At 39.5% G+C, this 20,564-nt stretch overlaps 1 protein-coding gene across 1 annotated transcript; it reads left to right on the top strand.

The window, feature by feature from the left end:
• Window positions 1-21: 21 nt before the first annotated feature.
• Window positions 22-19,213, top strand: vps41 (VPS41 subunit of HOPS complex). The gene is made up of 28 exons (XM_084340941.1): window positions 22-205; window positions 535-573; window positions 6,122-6,229; window positions 7,702-7,779; window positions 9,521-9,595; window positions 10,576-10,638; window positions 10,863-10,928; window positions 13,223-13,342; window positions 13,421-13,567; window positions 13,652-13,718; window positions 14,433-14,530; window positions 15,156-15,285; window positions 15,421-15,536; window positions 15,614-15,732; window positions 15,935-16,016; window positions 16,104-16,196; window positions 16,285-16,412; window positions 16,665-16,809; window positions 17,168-17,209; window positions 17,295-17,345; window positions 17,433-17,570; window positions 17,652-17,706; window positions 17,794-17,934; window positions 18,063-18,199; window positions 18,352-18,451; window positions 18,549-18,593; window positions 18,684-18,763; window positions 18,890-19,213. The coding sequence occupies exons 1-28, from the start codon at window positions 185-187 to the stop codon at window positions 18,968-18,970; spliced, it is 2,565 nt and encodes an 854-aa protein (XP_084197067.1). The 5' UTR covers window positions 22-184; the 3' UTR covers window positions 18,971-19,213.
• Window positions 19,214-20,564: the final 1,351 nt, after the last annotated feature.

Below are 20,564 nucleotides of genomic sequence, written 5' to 3'. Positions count from 1 at the left end.
TCATGTGATTTTACTCATGACAGCGAGCAGGCTTCGACAACAAACATCACTTTGTTGTCTTGTGGATATTTTATAAGATGAAGCAAACCTAGTTGCGCTGTTGTGGACCTTTAAAATGTATTTTCTGAACGCGTATTGAGATATTAAAAGTAACGGTTACTCTGTTCGGATACAGCTAATAACAATGGCGGAAGTGGAGGAGCAGGTAAGCACTGCTGGCTAACGCTAGCTTGCTAATGTTGATGTTTTATACGTGTGTGCATAAAAATGAATAGAACTGTGGTCGGTGACACTTTCAGCTGCTATTTGATTTGATTTAGCTTCTTATTTAACAGGTTATGTGGCGTGGAAAGCGTGAATTTGTCATGTGACAGTAGCTTAACATTGATTTGATGTCTGTTGCCTTTTTGTAATTAAAACATTAATAATCTGTATGTGAGTTGAATTATATTCCAGTGCACCCAAGATTTAAATGTGGAAGATGTATGTTTTGCTGCTAATGACAGACTATGCATTCAAAATGTCTTAATTCAGGGAAGAAAACCAAGTGAGGAATTCACAGATGAGTCTGAGGTAAGAAACCCATAAACACCACTTTGTGCTTCTCTCTCTTTCTCCTACACTAAGACAAAAAGTGGGAGGAAGTTTATATAAAAACAAGAGTCAGGGAGAAAAATTACACCTAAAACTGTCATGCGGTTGCACCAGTATGGCGATTTTAAAAATGCATCGACAGCAACATATTGTCGATGACAGGGGTGTGAATACTTCTGTCAAGCATGGGTGATTTTTGAACTCAAATCAAGCTTGCTGCCTACTGAAAGGACTCTAATACATAGCTAACCTTTATCAACCCAGCTTGATCCCAGAAGGATCTTTGTCAGGTTTGAGAGGTGTCAAACACTCATGAATTACAGATAGCTCTCCAGATCCATCAATATCATGACTGAGCTTCGGCATGTTTCAGTAGACCTGTGCTTCCGAGAATCACAAGCAGGCTAAATAAAATATAGCTTTACACATCAGCCTGGCAGGGAGGAAGGAATTTGTCTTTATAGGAAGCTGAGAATGGAATGAAATATCAGGGAAAGGCTGCAGCGGACGCTTGCACCTCTCAGAAGAAAACAGTTAAGATTGGGCAAAAGGAAAAGGGGAAAATTCTAGGCTTGTAAATAGAAGGGTTTCCTACATCCTGTTTTCTGTCTGTGCAAAGTGTGTTTAGTAGTATAGGACCCAAACACTCACAGGGAAACAAGCAATAGGGACTGTGAGATTGTGTCTCCTTCAAGTGGCTGCAAGCAGCTGATTATTTACTTAGAAAGCTGCAGTATAATGCGGCCTGCCTGGTGTCTGGTGCCGTTGTTCCCTGGCTGATGGCAGCCTCGCTGGATAAAGGCAGTGTGTGCTCTACACTCTGCTACTCGCAGAAGAAATGAACAGGAACACAATTTGTCTTGAAAGTCAGAGGCATGCTCTTCACTACCTTTGTATTTTGGCCAGGCTGGACTGATTTGACATAATGACATAATACAGTAATAAGACTGGTTCTGAGTGGTTTTGCTCGGTCTTGTTTTGATTGTTTTGTTCTGAAGGGAAAAGGTTTTGATTCAGTACAGTGGCTCAACCCTTTGGCAACAGATGACACATGATGATACTACAGTTACAGATTTATTGCACGTCTTCTTACTCGCTTAAGCACTAAAGCAAAATAATTAGATTTACTTGACAAACTCATGACAATCCAATTCTATTATTCACTATATTTACAATATTTCAAGTGGATAGAGTTCAGTTTTCTAAAGGGGAATTGTTGTTTGAGATTATGTTCAATAATGGTCAACACTGTTGCTGTAATATAACAGTTATACTACCAAAGTTTTGATGATTAAAGTCCAATTTTGGGAGCCAGCATATGATTGTGGGCCCGAGGAGGAAAGCTCATAAACCTGTTGTATTGTCGAATTCATCTATATGTATTTCTTTTCTAAAGCTCTTTGAATTGCCATGCGTCTGAATGGTGCTTTATAAATCAACTTCACTTGTCTTGCCATCTCCCTTCAACATTAACCTGCCGAGTTCTCCACCAAAAATCATTAACTTTAGCTAACCAGAATAGCATCAACGAAAGAACAAAATTTCTGCAAGCCACCTCACCTGTAATTGTAGTAGATTTTATTGTTTTACGTTGACATTCCTGTAATGACATGCTTGTAAGGCCGGCACAGTGCTGGGGGCCAGCAGGGGGTGACTCGACTGGTTTCAAAAAGATGATTTTATGTAAGCTTATGAGAAAATTACCCTACTTCTCACTTGATTTATTACCTCAGTAAACAGTTTCCTCATGAGGTTATGGTCTCAATCACTGGTTTCAAGTCTTCTTCAATACTGCATGATGTTCATTTTGTAATTTATGGTCCCAATTAGAGTAAAATAGACAATAAAGCAGGGTATGTTTTCGGGAAAGGCTACATTGTGATTAACAAGTTGCTACCACGATGTGTCCTCGGGTTCTCAGATCCAATCAGGATATCGTCCTCAGCGCCACCCTAGCTCCCTAAAAACAAAATGGTGATGGCCATATTGCTAAACTCAAGGCTTTAAAATGCTAGTCCACAAACCAATGGGTGACATCACGATGGGTCTGTTAACTTCTTTATACAGTATATGGTTTAACCTTAATGTACTTTTGTTATTTGTAACTAGTGTACTATTCCTCTATGGACACAAAGAATGGTTCAGCCGGTTGTATATTAACCGCAAAAAGGCAAATAATATGGCAAAAACAGGCCAGGTCAGTAATAAAGTGCATGTTATAAGAGATTTGGGAACAAAATTTGCCTTTGTCTAATAATTCTGGTGCTAATAATTACAAAAGATGGGTGGCAAATTAAAGAAAAAACAACAAAGTGTGAAAAAACTGTTTTAAGGAGAGTGCTTTTATCCGAGTGTTTATCCAGGTCGATTTCAGGTGACTGATAATGCCAAAGCATAGGATTCACACTACTTCCATCGAACCCTTCAGTGCAAAAGCACCTGCATTTGTCGAGTTTCTCTACTCATTTATTCAGGTTTTTCTGATTATTTGTCACCCATCATTCTGCATATGTGTTTGAGACTGAAAGAAGTGGAGGTTATGTGGCAGGATTATTCATTATTTTCTAAATATTGAAGAGAACATGCCCTTCCTTCTCATCCTAAATGTAGATTTGTGACTAGTGTAGTCTTCAGTGTGTATTTGAAAGCGTGTGTTATCCTTGTTGTAGACGGAAGGCTTGGTCCAGCCTGTTAAATCTTAACCGCCAACAGACAATGAATATGGCGAAAATGGTTACAACACAAAGACATAGTCAGTAGTTGACAAAACAAAAGGCAACTTAGAAGAGATGGGAAAGTTTGAAAATGGGTAGTTTCTCTCTGGGGATGAAGTTTGCCTTTGTTGTTTGATACACCTTTGAAACCCGTGACAAATGCCCCCGCATCAGAAATCTCACAACCAGAATACACAGGAAATAGCCTAGATATGGCGTTGTTGAGTGGGAAAGGATTGTTTTTGAAAATAACATTTTTTCCACGCTATTGTCCCCCACCTCCAACCCAGTAGCACATAATGGCAGACAATGTTTTGAGTTGATGCACCCTCTGGGCAGCCACAGACTGTGCAGCATTGGTTATAAACTGAATTATGAGTAATATTCAGGCTGTGACTGGCCGCAAATGTTGGCTCACGCTGGAAAGTGTAACACAGTAGAATACCTTAAGTTTGCTTTATGAAATGACTAAATTCATGTTTGTCACTGGGGATGAACGGTCTCATGAAAAAATAACTTTATGCTGTATTTCATGCAAGATAATAGAAATTTGTCTTTGTGCATAAATCTCCTGATACACACAAGCAAGACAAATGTGTTTCTTTCAAGAGGCAGAATACATGTAAAATTGTCCATTAGTGTTTTCCTGCAGGGAGTCTTGCTCAGTGACACTGTGGCAGTGACGATTTTGGATGTAAAACAGCCTCCCTAAATGTGTTAGTTATATATTACTTTTTGCTGCAGATTGTTGAAGCAGTTCTTCTGAGGGCTATGAAGGACGTCCTCTTTATTATCTTATTTTATATATGTGTCATGCGTATATAAATGTCCACAGAGCTGAAACAATTAGTTAACGGACAGAAAATTATTCGGCAACTATTTTGATAATTTGTTCATTTCATTTGACCATTTCTGTCATTTTTTTAACCAAGAATGTCACAAATGTAAGGCTGTAATACATAATTCTTTGTCATTTATGATAGTAAAGTAAATATATCTGGGTTTTAAAATATAGTTTATATATATATATATATAGTTTGTTCATACTGGATTCCTAGATGTTATCAAGAGCTTTATGTTCTATTTTTACTATTTACTGACACTTAATAGACCAAATGAGTAATCAAGGAAAGCATCAGCAAATTAATCTAAAATGAAAATAATTGTTAGTTGCAGCCCTATAGTATCTTTTTTTTCTTGTTCAAGTGAAATGAAGACAAATGTGGCCTAACATTCTGGTTTTGCCCAAATTTATTTAAATAAATAAATAAATTGCAATAAAAGACAGAAAAAAGCCTCATGATGTCACCCCTTCAAGAAGAGACTAACTGGGAGCTACAGAACCTTGAAATATATAACCATTTAAGGCTGGATGAAAACTTGTTCATCAGCTGCTATTGCATTTTGATGATATAAGAGTGGTGTGTTATAGTTGCTAAATGTATAATACTAAGCAAAGTTCAGTTTAAAAACTGTTGTATTCATTTGTCTTACACTTGAACATCAAGTTAATCTTTATCACTTAATGTAATTTTGATATCATGAATTTTGTAAAAATATTGTTACTAATGTTCGGGTATTGATTTTTTAAATGTAATTCATTTATTTCCATTTTGACCTTCTTATATATTTACTTATGTCAAGTTTGATGGACTTAAAGGTGCCTGTGAAGTTTTCTTGCAAACAAACTAAAGTGTTACATTCATGTTTACTACCTAGCCCTTCTTCTTCCCTGCAATTGACTACGTCTTTTGGTTTGTTACCGTCACCAACGCCTAATAGTGTAGAGTGTAAATCGCTCCACCTGCATGATGAGTCCTCGTACACAAAACATCAAAACAGGGACCCACACCTGAAAACATAACCCCATAGCGTCACTAGTGGTCAAATACTCCACAGGTTGCCTTTAAATTGAATAAATATTTAAGGCAGACAACAGGACATAAAGGGGAATTCCAATGTTTTTAAACCTGGGCCCTGTATTTTAAATGTTTTGGTGTGTAAATGATTCATACTTACCAAAACGTTTTGGAATCAGTCTGGCCGCCATGACATATCTGCCATGTAATCCTTTGGGGCAACTTCAACTATCAAAGTTAAATCCACTAAAAGTGCTTGTTTTGGGCACTGGCAAGTGTCTGACAACATTACAGAAACACTTCCGACAGAGAAATACCCTTTTTGTTAAATAATAAGATCCTTTTTGTAATCAGATACAACCTCCAACACAAGTCTCACTCTCACAAATCTTGCGAGAGGTGAGTTGATGCAAGAAGACGACAGTGGGAACATGAGTCAGGGTTGGCGAGAGGAGTTTGGAGTTAACCTAGAGGAACTGCCAGCAAGAATATATTTCCAGAGTCATGGCTGAATATTTAGGTAATTTAGCTGACAATGAGGCAACAACAACAACTCACCTCTGGCAAGATTTCAGAGCGGGACTTCTCCCTGAATGAGACTTGTGTTTCTGGTTACCAAAAAGATCGTATCATTTAACAAAAAAGTCTGTCTCAGTAAGAGTCGTTTCCATAATGTTGTTAGACTCTTAGAATAACAACCTCAGTCTGTCAGTGGCACTTTTTGGGGGCACAGTTACTCCAAAGGATTGTGTTGCAGCCACTGCAGCTTATCTACTGGTCCGATTTCCAAACTTCTTGTACTTGAGGTGGACATTTTGTATATTACAGTTTACTGCGTGAAGGGTTTTTGTTCAGTGGCTCTCAAAGAACATTGTGAACGATAGCGTCTGTGAGAGGTTGTAATGAATACCTTTTAAGAAAATGTTCTAGTGAGAGCTCTACTTTCTCGACCAGGAGGAGGACAGCGAGGAGGAGCCCAAGCTGAAGTATGAGAGGCTCTCCAATGGGGTGACAGAAATCCTCCAGAAGGATGCAGCCAGCTGCATGACCGTCCATGACAAGGTAGAGGTCATAATCCACCACCCACAAGGGCATTTCAGTCTCAAGTACAGATTTCACATTTTTTATGTACACATTTGAGAGATGTCCTCTTCAAAGTTGGTTTTCATCCCCTCTGTTCAATCCATAAAGGCAGCCCATTCTTTTCTCACCTTTCCCTTGCTTTTCCTCTCAGGGAGGCACATCAAAAGACACCAGACACCATTGTCCTCTCCTCCTTTTATTCCCACTCTTACATATTTTTTCGCCCCTCTCCTCTGTTTGTCGAATGTTGATATTTTTAAGAGGGCCACTCTCGCAGAGATGGTTAATCGTTGTGGCACCAGCAGCACACATGCACGCCTGAGCAGACCAAAAAGTCACGACCAGTTATGTCTCCTCACCTGATGTTTTATTAACCGCTATTGATTTTCATTTATTTATCTTTACTTTGAGGATTTGGTCCCCCCCTTTATTTTTTATTTTTTTACCTCAAAATAGCAACTGTGCCACAGCGAGAGACATTTCTTTGCTGAAACCATAAATTTGATCTGACTGTCTTTCTTCCTGGGATTTCTGTGCTTGTGTTACCTTCTGCCATCCAGCTACCTGTGTGGTCACACCAGCCCCCACTCCCGCGGCAAACTCCCACAACCTTAAAGCCACCGACAGCACATATTGCCTTATGTTGCCTCATATTTTAAGTGTCTGAATCGGAATTTCATTTGAACAATTCCATTCTGATAAATCCCTTTAAAAGTCGCTCCGCCTCACAAGGTTGAACCCTTTATTTATTTATTTTTGGTTATTTTATTTGGGGAGATTGCAGGGGCTCTGTCTGACATGCTCAGCTGTGCCTGTAAATATAAGCATTTCATTATAGACTGCACTGAAGCATGGTGGGCTCGCCGCACATCCACATGCTGGTCTAGAAGGGAGGGGGATTAGGAGGAGGGCATGGAGCAGGGGCTGGGGTGGAAGAACACACACTTAATCTAATGCCAAAAGCCCCCGGTTTCTATAATTTTTTTGTCCCAGTGGACTCACGTGCACACACACACACACACACACACACACACACACACACATACACATACATGCACTTTTGTTGGAGCACAAAACACAGAAACCAGTTGCTGCTCAGGAGAAATAATGGCTCTGTGCTGGGCAGGGAGGTGATTGGGTTGCATGGGGAGCATGGGAAGAAGTCAGATGTACAGTGCATTTATTATGCTTAAGCATTTTAATTTGAGAAAAAAAATGCCATTTCACACTGTATGCTTTAATAAATAGGGCTTTTCCACCCTCTGCAATTTCACAGTTTTGCCTCCAAGCCCACCCAATCCCCACTCTGCCCATGTCGCTCCAGCTCCACAAAGTATTTTTTTTTTTTATCCTCTTCCACAGCCTTCATCAGCACAAGATTTTTTTCCAAAATCTTGAATTTGTTTCAGGTGGCTTCTGGTTTAATTTACATTACATTTGTCCCTTTTCAGTTTCTTGCCCTAGGTACTCATTTTGGAAAGGTCTTCCTGCTGGACATCCAAGGAAATGTAACTCAGAAGTTTGAAATTGTGAGTACATTAAAGTCCTTTCATTTATAATTATGAAACTGTGTAGTGCTCCTGTTACATTGTATTATTTTTAATAGTTATATGATGTATGTATGCACTCTACCTATACCATTTAATGATTAGGGGAGTTGATTTTGTCAATTTTGAATGTTTTAGTCTTGCATATCTGATTTAGTCCCACTGTTTTATTTCCAACATACATTTCTGCTCACATAACCTGGAGGGAATGAGTTCTGAACAATATTTAAACACTGATTCAAGTGCAGCTCACCTAAACTTAGTGACAGTTATCACTTGTTGCTTGAAAGAAACTATGAAGGTGTTTCCATGAATAATAGAGACACCATTGAATTCTGACTCATGAATTTGTGATGTCTCAAAATGAATAAGTCAGAATTCATTGAAAAGCAGCAAGATTGTAAGATTTAGGAGGATCTATTCACAGAAATGGAATATAACATTCATAATTATGCTTTCATTAGTGTATAATCATCGAAAACTAACAATCATTGTGTTTTCATCACCTTAGAATGAGTTGTTTGTATCTACAGAGGGAACTGGTCTTCTTACGCGTTATTATGGACCCCACCAGACATCTTCTAAGACCCGTCCTACTCCACCTGTGATTGGTTGGCTCCATTGGTTGCATTCTCTACGCATGACTCAAACTGTTACCTCAAACAGTAGCTCTGCTTGTTTCTGTTTATCTTGCGGTTACAGTATGGCTCTTAATGAGCTGTAGTTTCCCCAGTAAACACACCGACCTCTTCTGCTGCTCCTCTCAGGATCTCTTATTCTACAGAGCTGCTCTTCGCTTGAAGATTGTCACTGGTGTTGTTAGGTAGAGTGGCCCTCTACCTAACAGCACCAGGGACAGGGCGACTGCCGTTGCAACTGCCAAAGTGGTCGGTGCTTTTTCTGGGGCAACAATTGTTCACCATCTGCTGCAGGCTGACAAAAATCTCTGCCAGATTTATTCAGTTTTTTTCGACAGATAGGAGGCAGGAGATCAGTAGAACTTCACTGCTTTTCTTGTCTTGTCCTGTTGAAAAACATAATGGATGTTATATGCATGGAGTACCAGGGTCACCAAGGCCTCTCCAGGGCTTTGGCCATACAAAAATGAGAGACGCAAGCAGACCAGAGGCTGAGTAGGGCAGGTCTAATATGAAGTCCAGAGGGATCCATAATAACTCTACTATTACATGGAGTCCGCCACGTTTTTACAGTAGCCCTGAACAGACAAACCAAACACTTGTCCTAAGGAGGGCTTTTCATATTTTTAGCAACCACTGTAGGGGAGGATGAGACAAGGCTGCTAGACTGGACCCTTTAATATGTGCATCAAATACCCAGGTGAATCTAATGCACTGGAGAAAGTATGAATTCATGATAAGCAAAAAACTCTTTCTCTTTCAGTCTACACAGAGGCGCAGTCAAGCCTTTAGGGATGGTTTTTAAGTAACATTTGCTATAATTTATGCCATTTTGGTTGATCCTTTTAGTGTCATGAAAGCATCAGCAGTGAATTGACACCCTCTAACCTTCACAGTATTAATGCCAGGCTCTATGCATCGACACATATGCAGCCATTACATACTCAATTTTTTTTTTTTTTTTGCCTTTCGCTTTTTCTGGCATTTCACTTAGTGGGGTAAAATGTCAGCAGGCAACATTTTGCCGGCCACAAAGATATTGGCCCGTGTCTAAAAAAAGATGCCTCGATATTGTGTCTCTGCAGAGTTCAGTGAAGATCAACCAGATCAGTCTGGATGAAAGTGGGGAGAATGTGGGCATCTGCTCCGAGGATGGGAAGGTGAGATATCTCTGCTCATCAGCACTGGTTACTGATGGCCTGCAGCAAAAAAAAAAAAAAGAAAATCACCAATCAGTGTTTTTCATCTTACATAATTCATCTTCTGATTCATATAAAACTCATCTTATCAACTTTATACTAATGATGTGGAACTTGAAGTGTTTGGTAGTGAATTTTTAGAAGGCAGTTCTCCCCACAGTCGGAGCATTAACCTGAAGTTTTATCGTCCCCATATCTACACATAAACCCATATTTTTTTCATGATGCGGGAATTTATAAAAAGCTTGTACCAGTTTTGAAGAGTAGGGGTAAAGGCGCGCACTCAGATCCGTCGAGCTGTCAGTCAGCCATCATCCGTCTATGGATACCCCTCTCCATGTTCTCCACCTTGCTGTTATCTTGTCTCTTCTCATCATTACCACCATCCTTCATGGATTTCGCAGTCAAGATATGCTCTCTGATATCAACCCTCCCCCCTGCTTCCAGCACTCTGGTGGCAAAAAACAAGATCTTGTCGCGCAAAAAGTGGAGCAGACAATTAAAATCAATGCTGCAGCGATTGTTTGCCCTCAACCAATTCAGTTGGCTGTTAATCCTTTGAAAATCTAACTTAATCCTTAATCGCTGGTGCGGTTCCAAAAAGGAGATTGCATCAGAGTTTTATATTATTCCCCTACTTTTAAAAAAATGGCTTCTTTTTGGGCCTCAGATGAACAGAAACTGGGTGTCGTGAACTCTAATGGTACATTAGGGTTTGCTGTAGCCAACTGAGGACTCCTGTTTCTAAACCCTGCAGGGTTCAGAGAATCAACTTGTCCACTAATTGGTGACCCAGCGGAGACGTAGTGAGCCAATCAAAGTCTTTTCTCACCACAATTCCCCCCGCTGGCCTCGGATAGTTGCAGAGGCAGCAATTAAAGGAGAAATTTTGAGTTATTCACCTTTTGCTTGTCGCTCCTGATGTCTGATCTCTGTTCCAGGTTCAAGTGTTTGGCCTCTATACAAGAGAGGGCTTCCATGAAAACTTTGACTGTCCCATCAAAGTAAGTTGATGTCAAATTTTCTGAAAACTTATAGGAACAGTTCACCGAACACTGTAAATCCAGTTGGTATCTGCTCACCCTCAATGGAAAGTCAGGTCAAGTTTGGTTGATTTGGGTGAACTGTTCCTTTAAGTGTCTTAGCATGTATCTGTAACTATTGCATCACGAAAAATCACATTTTGAGTCCCTATATGGTCTAATCTGACCGTCTGATTGTTTTGCAGGTAGTTGCGTTACACCCTCAGTTCACCAGATCAAACTACAAGCAGTTTGTCACCGGGGGCAACAAGGTAGGTTTGAGTCGTAGGTTGTTGTTTTTTTTAAACTTCTGCAGTCCTTATGTCAAGTTTTTATAATTTTCCTGCCACAATAATTCATCCTGATTGTGTCCGGGTGAAACCTAATCCTGCGAATCTGCTCACTTTGGCTGGGCTGAAGGCAACGCACAGGCCTTTGTCTGGTGTGAAAGGCTCTTTACTTTCCTGTCTCTTTCGCTGGAGTGCTCTCGGGAGAGCTGCCCATTTTCACAAAGTGCTGTTCGCTCAACAGTGTTTGAAAGGCAATGCTTCACAAGCACGGCAAGTAGATGTCATTATCAAGAGGGTACATATTCTTTGGATTTCCGGGCATACACGGTGATCCCTTTCCTGGGAAGTATGTCACCGCGGAAGGTGAAAAGTTAGACATTAGATTAGTCATTTTGTGTGTTTGGAAGTAAAGCCACCCACCTATTACCACACGCCAATTACTGTACACAACTATAAACTGCCCGGAAGTAGCGTTGTTGCAAAACCATCCATAAATAAAGTATACTGACATTTATACAACGGGGTGAGGAAAAACAACTTTTTTATGAAACCCCATTGTTAGTGTTACTTTGCCATTTTCTTTCAATTGCCGCTGATTCCTCTCAGTTCCAAGTTGTGAAGGCCTCCACAATGTGCCTGTGATGAAAATCAATAAGCCTCAACGGGAGCCACATCCTGTCAAAGGAAATTCAATTTTGTCTCCACAGTTCTTTTGTCATATCATCTCTTTGTCGAGCAAACTGTTTATTAACATAGCCCAACTGCTGAATTAAAGAGCCTATACAACCTTCTCTCGGCATCCTTGGTAATATTATTCACTTTTTTGGGTGCTTTTTTGTATCAGTTTGTATAGTAAGGACAGCAACAATGCAGGGAATGTGAATGACAGGCTTTGTCCTCTACGCCGTGTACAATACAAGGCCTGAACATTAAACTGTGATTTAGAAAAACAGTCCAGTGGATGCCGCGATGCCACATTGCATTCTGGTTAGAAATCTCTCTCTGAGCCTCCACACCTCTGTGAGAGTACAAGACAGTGAATATACATAGCATCAAAACATATATCTGAATACGTTAGGGATGAACGATATATAGCGATACTGTTTTGATTGACTTAACAAGAGCAGCATTTACATCTGACATTTGTATCTACTGATACAGTAGGTGGCTGTTTGCACAGATCCTGACATGGCGTTGTTGGCAGGGACTTTTTTTTTACAGTTTCAGAGGAAAACAACGTGATTGAAATTTGCTAAAAATGTTCAGGGAGGAAGGAAAAACTTCCTTGCTTACTACATCTAGGCTTTTCTTTTCTTAGCCTTGTGTGCAAATACTACAAGTTATCAACTTCTTTTTAAAATTATTGGTATCGGCAATGAGAAAGCAGGTAATTATCGGTTATCGGCATGGGCTGAAAAAAATCCATATCATGCACCCCTATGACTTGTTTTAGAGCGGCAACAATTATTCAATTGAAAGATAATTAGTTGCCAAGTATTTTGATCAATGATTAATCGTTTCAGTCATTTTTTTAAGCAAAAGTGTCAAACATTTGTTGGTTCCAGCTTCTTAAATGTGAAGATTTGTTGCTTTTCCTTGTCATTTATGAGTCTTTGGGTTTTGAAACAATTAGAAGGCGTCACTTTGGATATTTTCCTCAATTTTTTGACCATGTATAGACTTAACGATCTATAGATTAATTGTGAAAATAATCATCAAATTAATCGTTTAATAAAAAAACTCATTAGTTGCAGCCCTAACTTGTTTCTATACATTGCAACACCCACAGTGACTACAGTAAATGGTGTGTAGTCATTATGATGAGAGTAAGAAGGATGTATTAAATCAAGCTTGTGATGCATCAAGTTTTCAACCCTCTCTTTATGGCTTTCACACCATCTCCTACTTGCAAAATACGTCGACCATGTGAAACTGTAAAATTACTTCTCTCACCACTGAATGTGAAGCTAATGTGAAGCTTTCTCACTCAGATGGAGTCTAATGAACAATCTGTCTTCATTGTCTTTGTGCCTTAATGCTCATATAAGGACTAAAATCAAGTTTCACCTCATCATCTGCAGCGTGAAGAGAAAGTTCCACTCAGTTTCAGTTAAATCTATAAGGCCGTTTCGCCCTTTTGCAAGACGCAGCCCTTGCCTGGCTGCTCCTGTGTGATGTGCTGTTCATCTACTGCCCTCTGTTGGCCGGGCTGCACAGCTGCACTCCTGAGTAGTTGTTCATTTCAAATAAATATGTTCCTGTTCTCTTTCCCAAAGCTTCTTCTGTATGAAAGAAACTGGTTGAACCGCTGGAAGACGTCTGTTCTCCATGAAGGCGAGGGCTCAATCACTAACATCCAGTGGAGAGCTAATCTCATCGCCTGGTCCAACAATGTGGTGAGTGATCAGTCTCAGACCACAATTAAAGAGTACAGTATTAAATGTGATTGTGCTAAAGTTTTGTTTCTTTCACAGGGAGTTAAAATTTACGATATCGGTACAAAACAGCGGATCACAAACGTGCTGCGGGACAATGTCAGTCTGCGGCCGGACATGTACCCCTGCAGCCTGTGTTGGAAAGACAACGCCACTCTCATTGTTGGCTGGGGGACGTCCATTAAGGTTTGCTGCTTCACTATTTCAATTCATCAGTCATTACAGACACTATTACAGCTTTTCAGACTCTCTGTTCTGATTTCTCCTCAGATTTGTGTTGTGAAAGAGCGAAACCCCACTGAAATGAGAGATCTGCCCAGCCGTTATGTGGAAATAGGTATAAAATACACTGCACAACCTGCAAAAACTCAGTATCTCAAGTCAAAATATCTCATTTCACACAACTAAGTAGAAAGTAGTATTTCAGAGATACATTGCACTTGTTTTTAGACAATTTTCACTTATTCAGCAGATTTGTTTTGGCTATTAAATGCTAGAAAAACCTTGTATTCATGTTTTAAACTTATTTTTGAAGTGGCATTTTAATAAACTATATAATAATAAACCCTTACAAAGTGTTTTATAACATAAAAGCAAGAGTAAAATCAAGCACTATAAAAAAACAGTTTGCGACATGAAGGCAAAAACATGCATCCACAGTAGTGACATGAAATATAAAACTAGAACAAAACTAGATGAGACAGGCTTAGAAAAACAGAAAAATAAAACGAGTGTGGGCCAGATTTACTCAAATCAAGGTTAGTTATATGATAAAAGTGTGATGAATCAGGAAGGATGACATTTTACCAACAGTAAATAGGTCAGTACAGTAGAAGAGGACCTCACTGTCTGGTTGTGTGAAGTCTGAATTGTAGCCGTGTCATTGCAGGCAAAAAAAAAGGCTGATAGTTTGAAGATGCAACAACAAATGTATGGAATATTTGGATGTTACCACTTTGCTACCACTCCCAACTTACAGATGGATTAAATGCTCTACAATAAGATGTATTTGTAGTAACTTTGAGCCTCTGTTGTTCTGTTTCTGTTTCAGTGTCTGCATTTGAGACCGAGTTCTTCATCAGTGGTCTGGCGCCACTTGCAGATCAGCTGGTCACCCTGTACTTTGTGAAGGAGAACTCTGATCACATGGTAATGAAGACTTTGTTTACATTTATGTACATTAAAGGTGCAAATATAAGCATGCCCATTAGTAGCATATTAGCTCTTCCTTAGATATTCTATAGATCATTAACTGAGAGTATCCCTCAATAATCTCCTAATTATTGGTTATGGATAATAAGTAAGAAAGTTGTAGCACATGAATCATGTGATAATTATCTTAACGTGCTTTGCGCAGTATGGGCCAAACACCTTTAACTAGTGATTTAGGTATGAACAAGACCTCACTCTAATATGATGAGCATATTCTGCGTAAGAAATCACTTTCTTTAGGCATTATTAACGCTTTGTAACACAAGAATAGACCATATTTATGAAGTGTTATTAAGAGAGGATGAGCAAAGCATGATCAGCTTGTAATTCATGCAAAAGAATTTCTATTAGGTTCTTAGGTTAGTGAAGGAAATCTCTTAATAAGTGGCATAGTAGTTGTAGAATATTGTCTTACAGAATAAGGCATTAATAAGAGCTTTATAATGACTAATAATGAGTCAGTATGCTACTAATATGCACACTAATAAGCAACAAGTTAATGGTTCATTTGTACCCTAATATAAAGCTTTTGTTCATTGTGTGTGTGTTTGTGTGTGTGCAGGACGAGGAGTTTCGTGCGCGGCCCCGTCTAGACATCATCCAGCCTCTCCCTGAGAGCTGCGAGGAGATCTCTTCAGACGCGCTGACAGTGCGCAACTTCCAAGACAACGAGTGCAGAGACTACCGGCTCGGTGAGACTATAAAAACAGCCCCGGGAGAAATGTCACGCAGCCTTTTACTGAGCTCTGATTTCATTATGCATCGACTCATCAAATGTCAGCTGTAATGCGCCGTACGCAGAGGCATAAATGTATTTTCATTAACAGAGCACTCTGAGGGCGAGTCGCTCTTCTACATCATCAGTCCCAAAGACATCGTCGTGGCCAAGGAGCGAGACCAAGACGACCACATCGATTGGCTGCTTGAGAAGAAGAAATATGAGGTTTGTCTTGAGATTTTATGACAATGTAAAAGGTTACAGTTATGTTGTTTTAACTGTGTGTCCTGGTACTGTGACAGGAGGCCCTGATGGCTGCTGAGATCAGCTTCAAAAACATCAAGAGACATGACGTTCAGAAAATTGGGATGGCTTACATCAATCACTTAGTGGAGAAAGGAGACTATGACAGTGCTGCGAGGTACGTTTGACAAGATCTGTAGATGTACAGTAAATTAATCCATTTGATAAGTCATATTGAGAAAACTTGCTGATGAATTTCATAGGACAAAAGATGTAAAGTTTATATACTGTATGCTACAATCATGTCTGTTGCTCACAAAGTCAACAAGGAGGATCTTCATGTTTCATCTGATTGATTCAAGTTCATCCTCTTAATTCAGGAAGTGTCAAAAGGTTCTCGGAAAAAACATGGAACTGTGGGAAAATGAAGTGTACAGGTTCAAGACCATCGGACAGTTGAAGGTAGGTCCGAGGCTCTCGTTCAGGAGTTTTGTATTTTTTTCAGTATCAGTCTCTTATCAGTGTTGTTCCACCTCTCTGTGATTTCAGGCCATCAGTCAGTATTTGCCCAGAGGAGATCTGCGTCTCAGACCGGCCATCTATGAAATGATCTTACATGAGTTTCTCAAAACTGATTATGAGGTACTTTGTCCTTCATCACTATCCTCAACATCCTGTGACAAAATCCAGTGTTGGCTAATTGTTTGTCCCACTTGTGCCGTCCATGAAGGGTTTCGCCACACTGATCCGTGAATGGCCCGGAGAGCTTTATAACAACATGGCGATTGTTCAAGCGGTCACCGATCACCTGAAGAGGGACCCAACCAACAGAACTTTGCTCACCACGCTGGCTGAACTGTGAGTGATCTTGACACAGAAATTACCTAAAGGTCCAGTGCGTAGGATTTATGGGGATCTATTGGCAGAAATGTAGTATAATATGAATTCATTGAAAATGTGTTATTTCTGTCGAGCGACACACATCAGAAGTGTCGAGCGCCCGACCATAATCAGGCTTAATGCTCGTAATGACTCGAAAATTACTGCTGACAGAAAGAAAACGTTCACATAATCAATTTTTATAATGTAACTTGTTGGTGTTTGATGCAGGTACACGTACGACCAGCGGTACGACAAAGCCTTAGAGATCTACCTGAGACTGAGGCACAAAGATGTTTACCAACTGATCCACAAACACAACCTGTTCGCCTCCATAGAGGACAAGATCGTTCTCCTCATGGACTTTGACAAAGAGGTAAAAGCCAAGACTTCTTGCTGTCAAGTTTACATTTTCTTTTTTTGATATTATATGTTATTACAAGTTATAATATTGTATTACTATTACTAAAGCTCAAAACCTTTGAATCCACGTTATGTAGTTTTTCACATGCATTTTCTCATTTTTCACAAAAACACGGGAAATACAGGTTCCTATGATCCTTTGTGATGTATAATTTTAAAAAAGAAAAACCTTTTTTAATTTGACCCATTTAAAAAAGTTAATCAACAGATCTAGGATCAATCAGAATACTGTATGTTTTCAGCAGCAGTGTTACTGTGTCTCAATCTTTTTCTGTTTGAGTAATATATTCTTAATAAATTTGCGTTGTCAGAAAGCTGTTGACATGCTCCTGGACAATGAAGACAAGATATCGGTGAGTGTACCTGGCTTCTCTCAGCTTTTCATTAAGACTGTGATCTGCTGCCTGCTGATCCTGTTTCTCATCTCTGTGCTCACAGACAGACAGGGTGGTGGAGGAACTAGCAGACAGGCCGGAGCTTCTGCACGTGGTGAGTTGAGATGACGTATAAATGTAATCACATCAACTCTCAAAATTGAGTTCAGAACTGATTTGACTGCTCTCTTTCCCCCCACAGTATCTCCATAAGCTGTTCAAGCGGGACCACCACAAAGGCCAGAAATACCACGAGAGACAGATCGGCCTGTACGCCGAATACGACCGACCAAATCTCCTACCTTTCCTCAGAGATAGCACGCACTGCCCGCTCGAGAAGGTATGATTCTTACCTGTCATCCTGCTACAGTTTCCAGAGGCTACACGACATGACTTATGTCGTCTCCTCTTTTTCTCTCAGGCTCTGGAGGTGTGTCAGCAGAGGAACTTTGTAGAAGAGACAGTCTTCCTGCTCAGTAAGTGTTAGTTAAGGTCTGTTTTCTAACTTTTAAGTGTGTTTGAAGTGATAAAAGGGAAACTAATCCAGCTAATGTTGTTCCCAGGCAGGATGGGGAACTGCAGAAGAGCTCTGCAGATGATCATGGAGGAGCTGGAGGACGTGGACAAGGCCATAGAGTTTGCCAAAGAGCAGGACGATGCGGAGCTGTGGGAGGATCTCATCTCGTACTCTATCGACAAACCACGTATGATGCAGCCTCCTATTGATTTATTATTCTAATCTTCTGCCTTTATGATTCAGCCTTTCTTTGTCATTTTCTAACACTCATCATATTCCTTTGTTGTTTCTATCTATCTGTTATCGTCTCCCCAGCGTTCATCACCGGCCTCCTTAATAACATCGGTACTCATGTGGATCCCATCCTGCTCATCCATCGCATTAAAGAGGGCATGGAGATCCCAAACCTCAGAGATTCACTAGTAAAAATCCTCCAGGACTACAATCTACAGGTTAGACGTGTTCATTGTAGATTACCTTTTTTTTTTACTTGAAATCTTTATGAAGAAGAATATAAAATCAGTTGCTGCTATACTAATGTTAACTAACTAAAATCTATATTTAACCATTAAAATATTCAGCTTTGTGTGTTCTCGATCCTAAGATTCTTCTGAGGGAAGGATGTAAGAAGATCCTGGTGGCCGACTCCCTCTCTCTGCTCCAGAAGATGCACCGGACACAGATGAGAGGAGTCAGGGTCGATGGTGGGTGAACTTCAATTTCTTGGCGTTCACGAAGCAGAAACAGTGGAGATGAAGTCATTTTGAGCTGTACTCATACATGTGCTGGTTTTTCTTTCAGAGGAGAACATTTGTGAATCGTGTCATGCTACGATATTACCTTCAGGTGGGTTTTCTTACATACAGTAGTTGTATCTGAGTATTTTAATGTGTCATTGCATTTGAAAGCTATTCATTCGTCACACCTTTGTTTCAGACATGGCCAAACCCTTCAGCGTGGTGGTGTTTCACTGCAGACACATGTTTCACAAGGAGTGTTTACCATCCTCAGGAACGGTAAGTCACTTCCTTATAGTCTGTGTCACTCTTTGGTGTTGAGCTGTACATGAATCACATCTTTCTCCAGGCTTTATTCTATTTTAACTTGAGATTCCCGGACCTTTCCCCTCCGTCCTGTTTCAGATTCCTGGGGTGCAGTTTTGTAACATCTGCAGTGCGAAGAGGCGCGGGCCAGGAAGTGGAATCCTTGAGATGAAGAAGTAACACATATTTATGCACTATTGATGCTTTTATCCTCCCCTCTGCTTTCCCTTTACTATCAGCACATTGATCAATAAATATCACTTTCCCTCAGTGAGCTGTACACCGGCAAAAATGAAAAACACTTATATCGGATTGTCTCTGTATATTTACATCTAACAAATGTAAAGTGCTGTACTGGTTCTGCTTGCTACTAATGTGATTTGGTGATGAAATGTCTGTAAAAATAAAATCACATAAAAACTGCTTGTGGTTTGTGTCTGATAATTATGCACGTCTTCTCTTGAAGTCAATCAATTAAAAATGTATAAGGAGAATTGATTTAAAAGTCTACACAGAGCTTGTGGTGGAAAATGACTCAAATGTGTGTATGAAATAAAGATTAAAAGACCTCTCAGTTTTGCGAGATATGCTTTATGGACACTGGATCTGACTTGATTTTGCTGTTAAAGGGTAACTCCACCAATTTTACACATTAAAGTGTGTTTACAGGTGTTGGGGAGTACAACTGCATATGTGAAAACGTAGTATAAAGCTTTTTGTGGCTGATTAATTTAATCTTCAGTGTTTGAGCTTCCTCTCACTTTGCTATCTATTGTTGAAAACACATTTGCAACATTAAAGTTACCGTTAATATATGTTTATTATAATTGCACATAACATACCCAAATAAACACGTAGAGAGGGTTGTGAATACATTTAAATCAGTCTTATTCCTGATATTACAGCTTGAATTGGTGCACACACACACACGCGCACGCAAAACCGCCCTCGAACCTGCTGACAGGTTCTTCAAAGATGCCAAAAGGATGATTCATTTGTGGCATTTAGCTATGATCTTTAAAGTGAGTTACAGACACACTGTTGGTGGTTAAAATGCTCAGTCTGGATCCACACTCTTCACATATATTTTATATAATCTACTTGTATCAGATATTCTGTCGATGGAACTGATTTTGTTCTGTACATCTATCTATCCCTCCTCTGTGACTCTTCCTGAGGTTTGAGCCATCTTTTTTCCCGTTTAAAGGTTTTTGGTCTTTTTTCAACATGGCAAGTTTTTCCTCTATCGCAACGAGGGTCTAAGGACAGATGGTGTTGTTCACTGTACAGATTGTAAAGCCCACTGAGGCAATGTGATTGTGATTTCTGAGCTATATAAATAAAAAATGATTTGATTTGATTTAAAAGAACAGATAAGTTAAGGAAAGCTCACATTCACAGACAGATTATACACGTTGTAATGCTGATTTTACAGGAAATAAATTATTTGGTTGAACAAAAATGTTATAATCAATAAATTTTAAATGCATTTTAAACATTTTGGTCTGTCTGCCTCTAAACCTACATAAAATCTGGGTTATTCAATCTTTTTTTTATTATAAATATATCTTACATACTATTTATTTTTAACTTTTAACTTTTTTTAAATCACATTTACATAACAACTATTCGTGTACAATTTGTCTGATAAATAAATGAATAAATAAATAAATAAATAAATAAATAAATTCACCTAAACTATCATCTCGATGTCTGTCTGAGCCTGGAGGGGCTTGCTACGTCACATCCGCTGTTCCCCTCCGGAAGTACAGTT

Source organism: Pagrus pagrus, assembly GCF_965226575.1.
Source record: "Pagrus pagrus genome assembly, chromosome: 20".
NCBI classification, from domain to species: domain Eukaryota; kingdom Metazoa; phylum Chordata; class Actinopteri; order Spariformes; family Sparidae; genus Pagrus; species Pagrus pagrus.
This window is presented reverse-complemented; position numbering and strand designations above follow the sequence as displayed.

Coding starts and splice junctions, on each gene's coding strand:
- vps41 (XM_084340941.1), top strand. CDS start 185: ATGGCGGAAGTGGAGGAGCAG. Junction 16,413..16,664: donor CTCACCACGCTGGCTGAACT/GTGAGTGATCTT, acceptor TGTTTGATGCAG/GTACACGTACGACCAGCGGT. Junction 17,210..17,294: donor ACAATGAAGACAAGATATCG/GTGAGTGTACCT, acceptor CTGTGCTCACAG/ACAGACAGGGTGGTGGAGGA.